The 13,422-nt window shown below is 37.7% G+C and overlaps 2 protein-coding genes across 3 annotated transcripts; both read left to right on the top strand.

The window, feature by feature from the left end:
* Positions 1–3,656: 3,656 nt before the first annotated feature.
* Positions 3,657–4,947, top strand: LOC149028198 (Rhodanese/Cell cycle control phosphatase superfamily protein). Of its 2 annotated transcripts, none has more exons than XM_089147907.1 (2): positions 3,657–4,214; positions 4,313–4,947. In XM_089147907.1, exons 1-2 carry the CDS (start codon positions 3,785–3,787, stop codon positions 4,540–4,542), a joined length of 660 nt encoding a protein of 219 aa, XP_089004033.1. In that variant the 5' UTR covers positions 3,657–3,784; the 3' UTR covers positions 4,543–4,947. The 2 variants fall into 2 exon arrangements, with proteins under 2 accessions (XP_089004033.1, XP_089004026.1); XM_089147900.1 differs by having other exon boundaries at positions 3,660–4,248; positions 4,347–4,945.
* Positions 4,948–10,634: 5,687 nt separating this feature from the next.
* Positions 10,635–13,339, top strand: LOC149028199 (putative serine/threonine-protein kinase-like protein CCR3). The gene has a single exon (XM_089169182.1). It carries the CDS (start codon positions 10,883–10,885, stop codon positions 13,319–13,321), a length of 2,439 nt encoding a protein of 812 aa, XP_089025308.1. The 5' UTR covers positions 10,635–10,882; the 3' UTR covers positions 13,322–13,339.
* Positions 13,340–13,422: the final 83 nt, after the last annotated feature.

Consider the following 13,422-nt stretch of genomic DNA (forward strand, 5'->3'; position numbering starts at 1 on the left):
TCCAAATAAAACAACCAGTTAGTCTCATTAAAATACAAAGATTTGGTATAATATTAATGCGATTAAGTGACCTATCATATTCCCCACACTTAAATCATTGCTTGTAGCATTATTTAAAAAATTCTTCTTTTCTGTAATTTCAAAAATAGATTAAATTTCAACTAAGACTCAACAATTTCAACTAAACTTCATCAATCGACATGAATGAACAACTAGTTTCAATAAATCATTAGATTCAAGATGCATCAAGATCTAATACTCTCTCATTTGGATTCACTCTATATACTCATGTGTTTAAGGGTAACAAAATCACTCAAATCAATGACAGAAGGATAATTTACCATATGCTTGCAATAAATCACACCTCCACCACTAACTTCCACCACTAAGTATTGAATCAAACACATACATCCAAAGGTCTTTAATAGGTTGTAATGAAGCTTTAAGTAGGGTATGAAAGAAAATAGAGACACTGGTGCAGAACAAAACCAAAGGAATGAGTTGAATCACAATAATATGTCATAATCAATTTTTATCAGGTTCTCAAAAACTTATGGAAGCCATAAAGCAAAAAGGCAAAACAGTATGCACTGGAAAAATGAAATATTTAGCTCAATGACATTATTTCCCAAGCAACTGATTATTTTCATTTTTTTTTTCGACCAATTGATTCTTTTCTCCTCTTCACCATTTTTTTTTTTGGAGTAAATGATTCTTTCCTCTTTCTTTTTTTTTTTTTTTTGTCAATGCACTTTAAATAAAAGGTGCATTAAGTTTGGCATTACTTGCCCTTCTTTCTCACCGTTAATTGACATTTCATATCAATAACTCAACTATCCTTTGATTTGAGTTCAATAGAGTGAAAAGAACAAAAAAAGTTAATGAGGTTTATATAGTGGTGCATCAAAAGAAAAGGTCTAGGCTCAAAATGGATTCCTAGAGACAATAATCAAGGATATGCTATCAAAAGAAAGCTAAAAAGTGGTGAATCCTAGGTGCCCTTGTCATTTGTATGCATTTAATCCAATTATGTGGCTTCAATATGCAAAACTAAACAAGTTCTAGAAGTATCCAACCATAAAAGATTATCACACAACCAAGAAAATCAAAGCAAAACCAATGATATTTGCTCTTAGGCTCAAACTCACAAAAATGATTTGTGTATATGAACCTTTAGCATCTTTTCCTCTAAATCAGAAATTAAAGAAATATTTCATCAACATGTGATTTCAAAGAGTTTAATTGATCATGATTTATCAAAATTGAATTCAACCTGTAAGTATTAGTCATGCATTCCATGAACTCATAGAAAATGAAACATCATTAAAAAAATATTCAGAAAATTTTACCCACAAAAAGTATAAATATGATCCCCTCCTTCACACTTAAATTTAATAATGTCTCCGTTGTCATGAAAATAAAAGAATCTAGGAATATTCCCCTAATATATCGAACAGTGGACTGAAGCTAAGTAATCAAATGGAAGACATTGAGTTTAAAACAATCTGGTCTTCAGAAGAAAAAAAAAAGATTTCTAACAATATAAAACAATAACAAGTAATTAATAAAATCACTCAAAAAGAGGAAAATAATAAAATAAAGAAAATTGGGTTGCCTCCCAATAGCGCCTTATTTTAACGTATTTGGCTATACATAGTGCATTTTCATTCCATGTAGTCTGGAATACCAAGCTCAATTTCAACATTATGCACTTGAAAACCTTCATAAAAAGGTTTTAACCGATGACCATTAACTTAGAATATTTTATTAGTGTCAAAACTTTGGATTTCAACTGCACTATGAGAGAAGACATTAACAACTACAAAAGGTCCTAACCATCTAGAATGCAGTTTTCTTAGAAACAATTTCAATCTAGATTGGTAGAGCAAAACTTTTTGACCAATTGTAAAATTCTTAACTCGCAATTGCTGATCATGGAAAGCCTTTGTTTTATCTTTGTAAACCCTTGAACTCTCATAGGCATCGTTGCGAATTTCTAACTCTTGTTACTTAAGCTTTCGTTGCTCTCCAACTTTATCCATCTCCATATTGCATTGTTTTACAACCCAAAATGCTATATGCTCCATCTCTAGAGAAAGATGACAAGCTTTCCCAAACACTAAGCGGTAAGGGGACATACCTATGGGAGTTCTGTAGGCTGTCCGGTAGGCCCACAATGCATCATTAAGTCTTATACTCCAATCTTTTTTATTTGGATTTGCCGTTTTCTCAAGAATTGACTTGACTTCATGGTTTGACACCTTAGCTTGTCCACTCGTTTGTGAATGGTATGCAGTGGAAACACGATGAGTGACATTATACTTGTGGAAGAATGCTTCAATCACGTTATTGCATAAATGAGTGCCTCTATCACTAATCATTGCCTTTGGTGTGCCAAATTTGACAAAAATATGAGACTTGACAAATCCACAAACACTTTAGAATCATTAGTTCGGATAGCTTTAGCCTCCACCCATTTGGAGACATAATCCACAACAAGAATTATATAAAAATTACCAAAAAAATTAGGAAAAGGGTCCATGAAATCTATACCCTAAACATAAAAAATTTATCAAACAAGTATAGGGATAAGGGGTAATTGATCACTATGTCCTATGTTTCTTGTCTTTTGACAACGGTCACATGATTTACAAAACCTATATGCATCATGAAACAATGTTGGTCAATATCACATAATGTAATAAATTAAATACATATAACATTATCCATAACAATGAACAATATGTTGTCGACATACCGTTAAATGTCAATGAAAATTCGATGTGTCACTCAAGACCGACACGAAACCAACCTTTGAAACGAAATATACCAAAAGTCACCGAAAATTCGTCAACAAATCAGCTAATATCGCTGTCAACAAGAATTGCCGTTACTTGCATTTTCCAGCGAGTTGTTCTATGCTTTAGAAACATGACTAGAGCATCGGTCCTTCTTTTGGCTGTGAAAACCCCAAGGTATTGTTTATTGCCTTCTTTCTGAAATGAGGAAAATCTGATTTAAGCCTTTATTCTCTATAATATTTCAAGGCATGGGTTTTGTCTGACTCACCTCAATTAACTTTGTACGCATTTGGAAGTAGATCGGCAGGAAGCGCATTCTCAGGTATGTTCATTGCCATCTCTCTCTCTCTCTCTCTCTCTCTCTCTCTCTCTCTCTCTCTCTCTCTCTCTCTCTCTCTCTCTCTCTCTCTCTCTCTCTCTCTCTCTCTCTCTCTGCAAAAATCATCTCCAGGTATCTCTCTCTCTGTGCAAAAATCATCTCCAACGAATAATGAAGAACGAACTCCTTTTAAGTTTTAACTTTTAACCCTTTTAAATGTCGGCGATATTTCGCCTACATTTTCGGGATTTCAGTGGTTTTGCCGGCCACCGACACTCACATTTAGAGCGACTTTTCGCACCTTGATCCATAACATGTCATCATCAAATAAACATATTTAGCTACTGTTATAGTAGGTTATAAGGCTATGTACATGTTTGGAACAGCAGGATGACGACAAATCTAAGAGGAGGGGGGACGGGTGATGCTGGGATTTCGAAATCAGTGAAACCGAGAAGCCGTATGGGAATAAATGAATATTCTGATTTTCTTGGTCTCCCGATTCCTATTGTTTCAGACCCGATTAAGGGTCTTAAAACACCGAGTGGTCATTGGAAGGTAGGGACTGTGGAGTGACATAGCAAAATAAACAAAGATAGTATGTTTAGAAGTGTGAACTTCACTGGTTCAATCAGCTTTGGATAAGAGAGAGAGAGAGAGAGAGATGGCAATTCGCATGGGGAGGCTTTGCTTCTCCAATTTGAAGCACGAGGAGAAAAATCCAGTCATCAACACAAAACCCTTCTTATTCACTCGGGTTCTTAGGGTACAGGCGAAGGCAATTTCCAGTAATGCCCGGGAACTCATCCAGTCCGGCACTGTCAGAACTATATCGCCGAAGAAGGCTACTGCAGTCATTGATTCCGATGGTTGGACACTCCTTGATATCAGACCAGTGTGGGAAAGAGAAAAAGCATCGGTGTCTGGTTCATTACATGTTCCACTTTTTGTAGAAGACATGGACAGTAGTCCCCTCACCCTCCTAAAGAAATGGGTTCACTTCGGCTACATTGGGTTGTGGACTGGCCAATATCTTACAACCTTGAACTCTGAATTTCTCCGGCAGGTCGAGGTAGCAGTTCCTGACAAGAAGAGTAAGCTTCTTGTAGCCTGTGGAGAAGGGCTAAGGTGAGTCATTATTGAATGCTTTGCGGTGTATATTAACAGTACTGTCAATATTAGTTTTTTTCAGATCGATGCCAAGATCCATATATATGTTGCTTTAGGTCAATGATGGCAGTCACAAGATTACATGAAGGAGGATATCAGAACTTGGGATGGCTTGCCGGAGGGTTCAACCGTGCAGGAGATGATGATTTTCCGGCAGTTGAAGGGAGTGGCAAATTGCAATATGCCACAATAGGGGGTGTGTCTTACTACTTCCTTCAGTTACTTATACTGTTGCAGGCCGTGGAGAAGTGAGAGAAGGATGATTTTTTACTAATTTTCGCACCCATCAAGAAACAGAGGCAGTGGTTGTTCCTGTTATCCCTTCTGTGCTGATCATCATATTTCTCTTGTCTATGGTTGGTTACTGCTGTGGATTGCGTGGCTATAAGCCATTCTTGATAAGATTTTTGAGGTGAAATGGCATATCTGATATAGTTTTGAAAAACTATTCTTTTTTTATAATTGAAATTAGATTGGGAGCATGAATTGAAAAGTCCAATGTTGGGCTATGCTTTTTCCATTTATCTTTTGATGATCTATATGTTAGGGGTTTCATCATGTTTTGTCTCGTGTTCTTCCATACGATTTTATGATAGGCCACTTTTCCAACTTTTCTTTTTCTTTCCCTCAATGGTGATTTATTTGGGGTACATCTATTGGATTCCTTACGGTATTTTCTCATGATTTTGTTCCTCTTTTCTTCTAGCAATAGTTTTTTTTTGTTAGGTTGTAGCATCATACAAAGGTAAGGACCTTTCTTTCGAGATATATACATGGGTTAATTTCACTATGATGTTTGAAAGATTAAAATATACAACTTTCATGTATTTTAGATAGGATACTAATTCTGTCTGGGAAAATATGAAGGAAAAATTTTAAAATTTTCTTTATAAAATTAACTATTCAATATTTCCATCAACAAAACTTACTAAAATAAACTTTATGTTTACAAAACTAGCTAAAATATTCTCTATAAACATTTTTAGCTTTAAAACTAATCTTACTGTTCCATCAGCCCTAGAATCCTCCGGCACCACCAACATTAGAGATGACGACCACCCTCCTCTTGTTTGCCCAAGAAACCCCACCTTTTTTTTTCTTTTTCTGGATAAGTCGTTCTATCTTCCTCACTCCCTCACTTCCTCAACAAACCACCCCATTTAGCCACTGTCGTCTTCTTAGAATGGTTAGTTACAACTCTAAATTAAAAAATTATAGCTATGATTGTTTAAAATTGTTATTCCCACTCAAAACATTCTTCCTCGGATTTTGTTGGTAGCTGAGGCTATGATCCCCTTGACGAAGGTGAAGGTTCAACATCGACATGTAAGTTAGAAGCACGCAAAGCAACCAAAAAATCCATGCTGACAATGCAAGCATGTCTGAAACTAATTATTCTTGGAGAAGGTAGAGGATGATTTGGTGAAGCTGATGTAGACAAGCACCTGGACGAGTGCAAAAATACCTTCAATAGTATTTCTCCCAAGCTGTTTCCGATCATCATTTCAAAATTTAGATTGAAACTAGAAGATGAAGAGGTGAGACTGCAGGGACAAAGAAAAAGAACAAATGGAATAGCTGGGTTTCCTTGGGTTTGTATTGCATAAAGAAGATGAAGGATGCTCACTTCAAGGGATAGGATGATGATGAGGAAGGGGAGGCGAGTGGTTAATTTTGTAAAGAAAAACCTAAGGGTCGATAATAATGTAATTTTCTCAAAATATAACAATCATACTACCATGTTCGACAAAATAATAAATTATTTCAAATAATAATTGCTATCAGGAAAAATATAACAACCCTACTAGTCAATACAAGGCTTCCCTATATATGGAAAAATAATAATAATTATCCATATTGCTAATGTTATAATAATGTATATGGAAGGATTTATATTAAGAAATGACCAAACTCATGACATGCAAGAGCACTTGGTTAATGGTAGAGGGTATTTAATTTAATAAGTAATCTTTTTCTTGAGTTTGTACTTTTATAATAACTAGTAAGGTTACACGCAAATGCACGTGGTATATAGCCTATAAAAACAGAGACTCAATTGTTGTGGTAACACCCATATTGTACACCCATATTGTGGAGAAAGCTGTCATGATAGTGGATCAAAAAGAATATGAGTCCATTCAAGGCTTTGCCCTGACTAATCCGACCCGGTCGCACACCTGGCCGTGGTGAGTGGGGATTTACCAGGCTGTGGTGAATGAGTCTCCTAATGATTCGATACCGGAACTTTGCTTAAGCGGACCAAGCTACTTATCCTTCCCTCATCATCAACAGGCAAGAAGCCCTGTTTGGTTACATGAGTGTGGAGATTTTAAATATCTAGAGATTTCAAATCTATAGATTTCAAATGTGTGGAGTCATAATTTATAAAATTAAATGTTTGGTTGTGGAATGAAATTTGTGGATTCATCATAAAAAACTATTTGATCTGGAGATTTTAAATATCTAGAGATTTCAAATCTATAGATTTCAAATCTGTGGAGTCATAATTTATAAAATTAAATGTTTGGTTGTGGAATGAAATCTGTGAATTCATCGTAAAAAACTGACATGATTTTTATGAATGTGTAAATGTGTAGCTTTTTTTGAAATCTCTGGATTTCACCCCTAACTCATAAATCTACAGATTCACGTTTTTAGTGTAAAAATGTGAATCTCTAGATTGCATGAATCTAGAGATTTTTACAACCAAACAGGTATAATTCTTAGATTCATGAATCTAGACATTTAAAATCTTTGAATTCATGCAACCAACAGACCTAAGAGAATTTGCAAAAGCATTTCAAAACAAAAGTTACAAAAGTGAAGAATCCATTTCAAAGGAAGTACCAAAAGCATCAGTGATACCATCTTCGACCGCAGAAAAAGAACTGTCAGCAAACAAAGGCTGATGATCAATATGATCAATTTGACCTTCCTGTAGAAGTTGGATTATTTCCTGGTAACAAAGCTGCTTTTGTTCAGCGATCATTGGAGACTGGATGGCCTCAATTTCTATTGAATTCTGAAGACTCTGGATCATAACCATTGCTTTGCCTGCTGCTTCCCTCTCTTTCTCCAGCTCATTCTGAAGACGCTGGATCATAACCATTGCTTCGCCTCTTGCAGAATCTGCTGCTTCCCTCTCTTTCTCCAGCCCATTCTGAAGACGCTGGATCATAACCAATGCTTCCCTCCCTTCCTCCACCTCATTCTGAAGACGCTGGAACATAACCATTGCTTCCCTCTCTTTCTCCAGCTTATTCTCTTTCTCCAGCTCATTCTGAAGACGCTGGATCATAACCATTGCTTCCCTCTCTTTCACCAGCTCTTCTGAAGACGCTGGATCACAACCATTGTTTCGCCTGCTGCAGTTGCTGCTGCTTCCCTCTCTTTCTCCAGCTCCAGATGAGCAGCATTGAGACGACCCCTTTCAGTCTCGAGTAATCTTTTTCATGCCAATATGTCTTCTCCTACAGAAACTCCCCCTTCTCCTGATTCAGATTCTGAAGATAGCTCCCTTGTTTTAGCATCCCTGGATTTACTTAAACTTGTCCTGTTCTTGGATACAGCAGATGAATTCCAAAAGCTGCGAAGCCCAAGTCGCAAAACCTTCACAGCCGGAACCAACATGATGATCAGGACAAAAAAAAAAAAACAAAATACCCTTCTAAAAACCCAAAACTCATGTTCTCCGTCATCAGAAATCTGAAGAGATCTGAAGAGAGACCCAAAGCGGCTGTTCAGGCTTTGGAAATTAATAGCTGAAATCTATGGCATATTTATCACCCACTAAATCCACTTGTCATTCTAATTCACTCTCTCAAATTCAATTAAAAAAATAAAAATTCAAATTCACCTTAACCAACTCTATCATCAATCCCAATTTTATCTCCAACCGATCAGATCAAGAAAAGTTCAAATTTTTGTTAAAATGTCAAATTCAAATATTCAAATTATAATTAAATTATATATATATATAAGGTTACACATGCAAATGCACGATAATTATTGGCAGATAAGATTTGCATGCTTGATTAATTTTCTTTTCCGAAATTACTTAACCCTGTTTATTTGTACCAAAAAAAAAAATAAAATAAAATAAAATTGCTCTATTCTCATTGTAGTTTGCTATCCAAGATCCATACAGCTTCATCTTCAATTCTTTATATATCTTACTTAAAAAAACTAATATTTATACAGTTAAAATATATATAAGAAAAATTCCTCTCCTGTTTCTTTTATTTTTCTTATCCAAGATTCATACAGCTGCATCCTCAATTCTTTATATCTTACTAAAAAAAAATAATATCTATACAGTTAAAATATGTAAAAAAAAATTCCTCTCGTGTTTCTTTTATTTTTCTTCTGTTTTTATTATTATTTAAGTTTCTCAACTGATTTTTTTAATTTTTATCATCATATCACACAAACAACATGCTTATTTAATTAGTCTAGTTGAGTAGTCTTGCATCTATTCGTGTACATGAACAGCTTTTGATAAATTGATATTTATGACACCTAATCTTGGGTTCTATTTTGTTAGAATTGTTTTCTTCGTTACTAAAACTAAGGTGTTCAAATTAGCTTGTTTAGAGTATAGATTCTGTATCTAAGAGGATAGAAAATTGTGCTTCTCTTATACTCTTCTAACATTTAGGAATGGTATTTCTAAACACTAACAAGGTGGACTACATGTGAGACTCCTGAATATGTGATAAAAGGGAAGAGCATAGTTATTGGGCATCTCTCACACCTCTCAACCATATATTTAAAAGAAATAACACCTCTAACACTAACAAAGTAGATTAAAGATAGGGTCTCCTTCTAAACATATGATGAAATGATATGAGGGGAGCTAGTCATCAATCCTTGTGGATAAAAGATCCCATCAGAGTTATGAATCAACATAGACTAATACTTCGAACATCGCTCCTCCCAAGCAAAATTCATCTGAACCAAGTTAGGATCCGTATGCATCAAACCATTTGACCTGAACAATAATATGTAAATTCTCCAATTTTAGTGGTACCATTGGATGTGATTTTTCTTGATACAGTGGGTGATCGGACATTTCTACTTCTATCAGTCTATGCTCATGTGGTAGGGTTGAGCTTCACATGCTGCGCATTTAATGTTGGGAATTGAAGTCCGGGCGCATTGTGGTAATCGTGCGTCCCTACATGCATTACAGATACATCATCTCAGCAAATATATTGACCACGTGGTAGAACTTTCTTTTTGGTAGAATGATAGTTTACTGCTCAAAAGAAGGGTGTACAAAATATTCCCATAACAGGTGAAGCCAAGGAATGGAATGTGTCTGTTCTGTCACACATGAGACACGACCTTTTAGGACAAAATATCAGCGATCATATTCACTTCTCTTGGAGCAAAACTGAAAGAATTACTTTCAAAGTTAGAACAGAGGATAAGAAATTAAGAATATCCTTAACAATCATTTCAGCTTCAACAGGTGTTGCATTATTTAGCTCTAAAATCATCTCAACAAGCTCTTTACAATATATTTCCACATGCAACTGTGTGATACTGATACCTCAACTAGTGGTCTGAGTTGGCAGTTGACTCTATCGCCAAATATTTTAAATTTGAGATTATTGGCTGTCAAGTTCCAATTATTGAATCACCATATTTTCAAGAATGATGCATTGAATATAGGCCGAGACTATCAGCTACTAACAGTCGAGATCAAAATTTTGAGAATGCTATACATTAAATGCATAGTAACTGCCACAAACGGTTGAGATTGATTTGATCTTGACCGTTCGTCTCGTAAATAGTTGAAAGTGAGATAGACAGTCGAAATTTTGATTTTGACTATTAGTAGTATAGTGCTGCAATGCACAGCACTGAAGTTAAACCACTAATTATATATAAACTAGCAAAACTTTGTGGAAGTAGCCTTTTGGCTGCTGGATTGGATTGATCTATAACTTAACTTTGACCATCTAGTAGGTATTAGTTTGAATTTTTAACCTTGGAAAAAGAGGTAAGAATGTAAGATAGGTAGAAAAGGAATAAAACGTGACAAAGAATTCGTCAACCAGTTCGCCTAAGGTCTAGTGGATGTGGAACCTTGCTTGGGTCCTGCGCAATAAATGTGCAGGACCATCAAGCCATTCACTTTGGGCGGTGGCATTCGATCTCAACCGAAATTTCAAATCCTACGGTCGAAATTTCGACTCGATGAAATGCGCAGGATCGAAGCTTTTTCGATGGATGTGGGTAGCTGCTGCAGGGAGTACGAAACTGCTTAAACAATGACTTTCTAAATCTTTATTTGCAACGCGTTTCACTTTCACCTGCTGCTATTTTCTTCATTTTCCTTTCCCGACGCCTAAAATTCCATGTTTCCATTGTCTGAAAAGTGAAAAGACACATTTTTCTACTCAAAACGTTGACCAAAGAAAGAGAAGAGGAAGGAGAAGAACTACAACTAGAGAAAGCAAGCCCAAAACTTTCTTTCTTACAGTTGGGTTCTATTCTACCTTTGTCTTTCAATCCTTGTGCTCCGTATCCTCCAATGAAGAAGAAAAAAAGAAGCAGAGGTAGGCATTAGAAACCACTCAATCAGATGAAGACAATACCTTCCTGTGTAATTGTGGTCGTATTTTTCATTGCTTTTGTCTTTCCTTCGCCGTCAGATGGCCTCGGTTCAGCCTCAACTCTTACCGTCAGCTACGAATCTGGTACTGTTTGTGGAATCCTCTCAGGCAACTCTTCCCAGAGAATCGAATGCTACAGAGGAGGTCAGACGATTTCTATCCTTCCTAATGTATCTTTCGAAGTCATCTCCGGTGGACGGAATTTCTTCTGTGGACTCACTTGGGATGGATCTATCATGCTTTGTTGGGATACTAGTTTCTCTAATACGAGTTTTGAACCCAAAAGGGTTTATTATAACAGTAGCGTTAGATTGAGGGATGTAACAGTTGGGGATGATCAGGTCTGTGCTGTGGCGGTTGAGACCCAAGTCGCTATGTGTTGGAGAGGGGTTGAGAATAATTTCCCTTCAGCATCGACGGATCTGAAGTTTCGGTCCATTACGTCAGGGGTAGGGTTTTCTTGTGGGATTCTGAGTAGCAATAGGAGAGTACGATGTTGGGGTACTAACAATACAACTGCTCAAGAGATTCAGAATCAGTTTGGGAACGTCTCCATGAACAGCTTGGTCGCTGGTGCATCGCATGCCTGTGGTCTGAATGTTAATGGGTTTCTCGTCTGCAAAGGAAGAAACGATTCTGGGCAGCTCGAAGTTCCCGAAAATTCGTCATTTGAGTTTGCAGACCTCGCGTTGGGGTTCAACCATAGCTGTGCTACTCGAACCTCGGATGATTCAGTGGTTTGTTGGGGAGGCGGAGGTCGATTTTCCAGTAACATCACAAATGGTGTTTCATTCCAGTTGATTTCCGCTGGTTCGGATTTCACTTGTGGATTGGAAAGCAGAAATCTTTCGGTGATTTGCTGGGGACCTGGTATGTCTATGAATGCTAGTCTACCTCTGCCGCAGATTCTTCCAGGTTCTTGTACCGTTAGTAATTGTAGCTGCGGTGAATATCCTGATTCCGCCACATTTTGCTCTGGTTCTGCGACTCTCTGTCGTCTGGATTGTTACCGAGCACAATCGCCACCGCCACCCCCACCTCCCCCGGCATTATCTCCTTCTCCATCAGCATCAAAATCGCCTTCATCAAAGGCCAGAGATAGGGGTTTATTGGCTTTTATGATTGTGGGATCAATTGGGTGTTTCTCTGGTGTCTGTACCATTGTGTACTTATTCTGGACTGGAGCTTGCTGTTGCAAACGCAAGAAGATACATAATTCTGTGCAGCCTACTATCACTGGAGGCAATGCTGGTGCTGATTCCGGGGGCAATGTAAGTGGTGATATCTTCAGTCGCACAATGTCAAGGTCTTCTACCATTAGGCGCCAGGGCTCACGAGCAATGAGGCGACAGAGGAGTGGGACTTCGTCGAAGCATGCTGATCGGGCTGAGCAATTCAGCCTAGCAGAGCTAGCAGCGGCCACCAACGATTTCTCTTCAGAAAACAAGATCGGGGGTGGAAGCTTTGGGAGTGTTTACAAGGGCAAACTCGATGACGGGAGAACAGTCGCCATTAAAAAGGGAGAGTCAGGTACCAAGAAAAAGAAATTTCAAGAGAAAGAAATCGCGTTCGACTCTGAGATAGCATTCCTGTCTCGGCTTCACCATAAACATCTGGTGAGGCTAGTGGGTTTCTGCGACGAGAAAGATGAGAAGCTTCTGGTATACGATTACATGAAAAATGGGGCACTCTTTGATCACCTCCATTCCAAGAACAATGTTGAGAAGAGCAGTAGTGTAGTGAATTCCTGGAAAATGAGGATCAAAATCTTATTAGATGCAGCGAGGGGAATCGAATATCTTCACACCTATGCTGTTCCACCCATAATTCATAGGGACATCAAATCTTCAAACATATTGCTTGACGAGAATTGGACAGCGAGGGTATCAGATTTTGGCTTATCACTAATGGGGCCGGAATCTTCAGGGGAGGAATACTTGTCCATGAAAGCAGCTGGGACAGTGGGGTACATGGATCCTGAGTATTACGGACTTAATGTCTTAACATCGAAGAGTGATGTTTATGGGCTTGGAGTGGTGTTACTCGAAATATTGACCGGGAAGAGAGCTATATTTAAATCAGAAGGAGAAGGAACGAGCGTAGTAGATTATGCAGTGCCAAAAATTTTGGCCGGAGAGCTGGAATCGGTGTTGGACCCTAGGGTTGGGCCGCCTGAAGCGCACGAGGCAGAGGCGGTGGAGCTGGTGGCATTCACGGCGGTGCCTTGTGTGAACTTGGAGGGAAAAGAAAGGCCATCCATGACTGACATTGTTGCTAATTTGGAGAGAGCATTCTCTCTCTGCGATGACGGCCGTGAAAGATATTCTAGTACAACAATCTCCATTGCTCCCACTGAAAGCCAAAGATATTCCAAGGTTCATACTGATGATGATATTACACTGGAATAGTTACCCATTTACATTTTTTTTAAAAAATTATTTTTTGATTAGTTCTTAGATTCTTAACGTTATACTCGACGTTCCAATTGTAAAGGAAAACACAGAGAAGG

This window comes from Hakea prostrata, chromosome 1 (genome assembly GCF_041222555.1).
Source record: "Hakea prostrata isolate BN-2017 chromosome 1, UWA_Hpros_2, whole genome shotgun sequence".
NCBI classification, from domain to species: Eukaryota; Viridiplantae; Streptophyta; class Magnoliopsida; order Proteales; family Proteaceae; genus Hakea; species Hakea prostrata.

Bases quoted from the DNA above. Each gene is read 5' to 3' on its own strand.
- LOC149028198 (XM_089147907.1), top strand. From the start codon at position 3,785: ATGGCAATTCGCATGGGGAGGCTTTGCTTCTCCAATTTGAAGCACGAG. The intron at 4,215-4,312 runs GTAAGCTTCTTG...AGTTTTTTTCAG, and splicing joins AGCAGTTCCTGACAAGAAGA to ATCGATGCCAAGATCCATAT.
- LOC149028199 (XM_089169182.1), top strand. From the start codon at position 10,883: ATGAAGACAATACCTTCCTGTGTAATTGTGGTCGTATTTTTCATTGCT.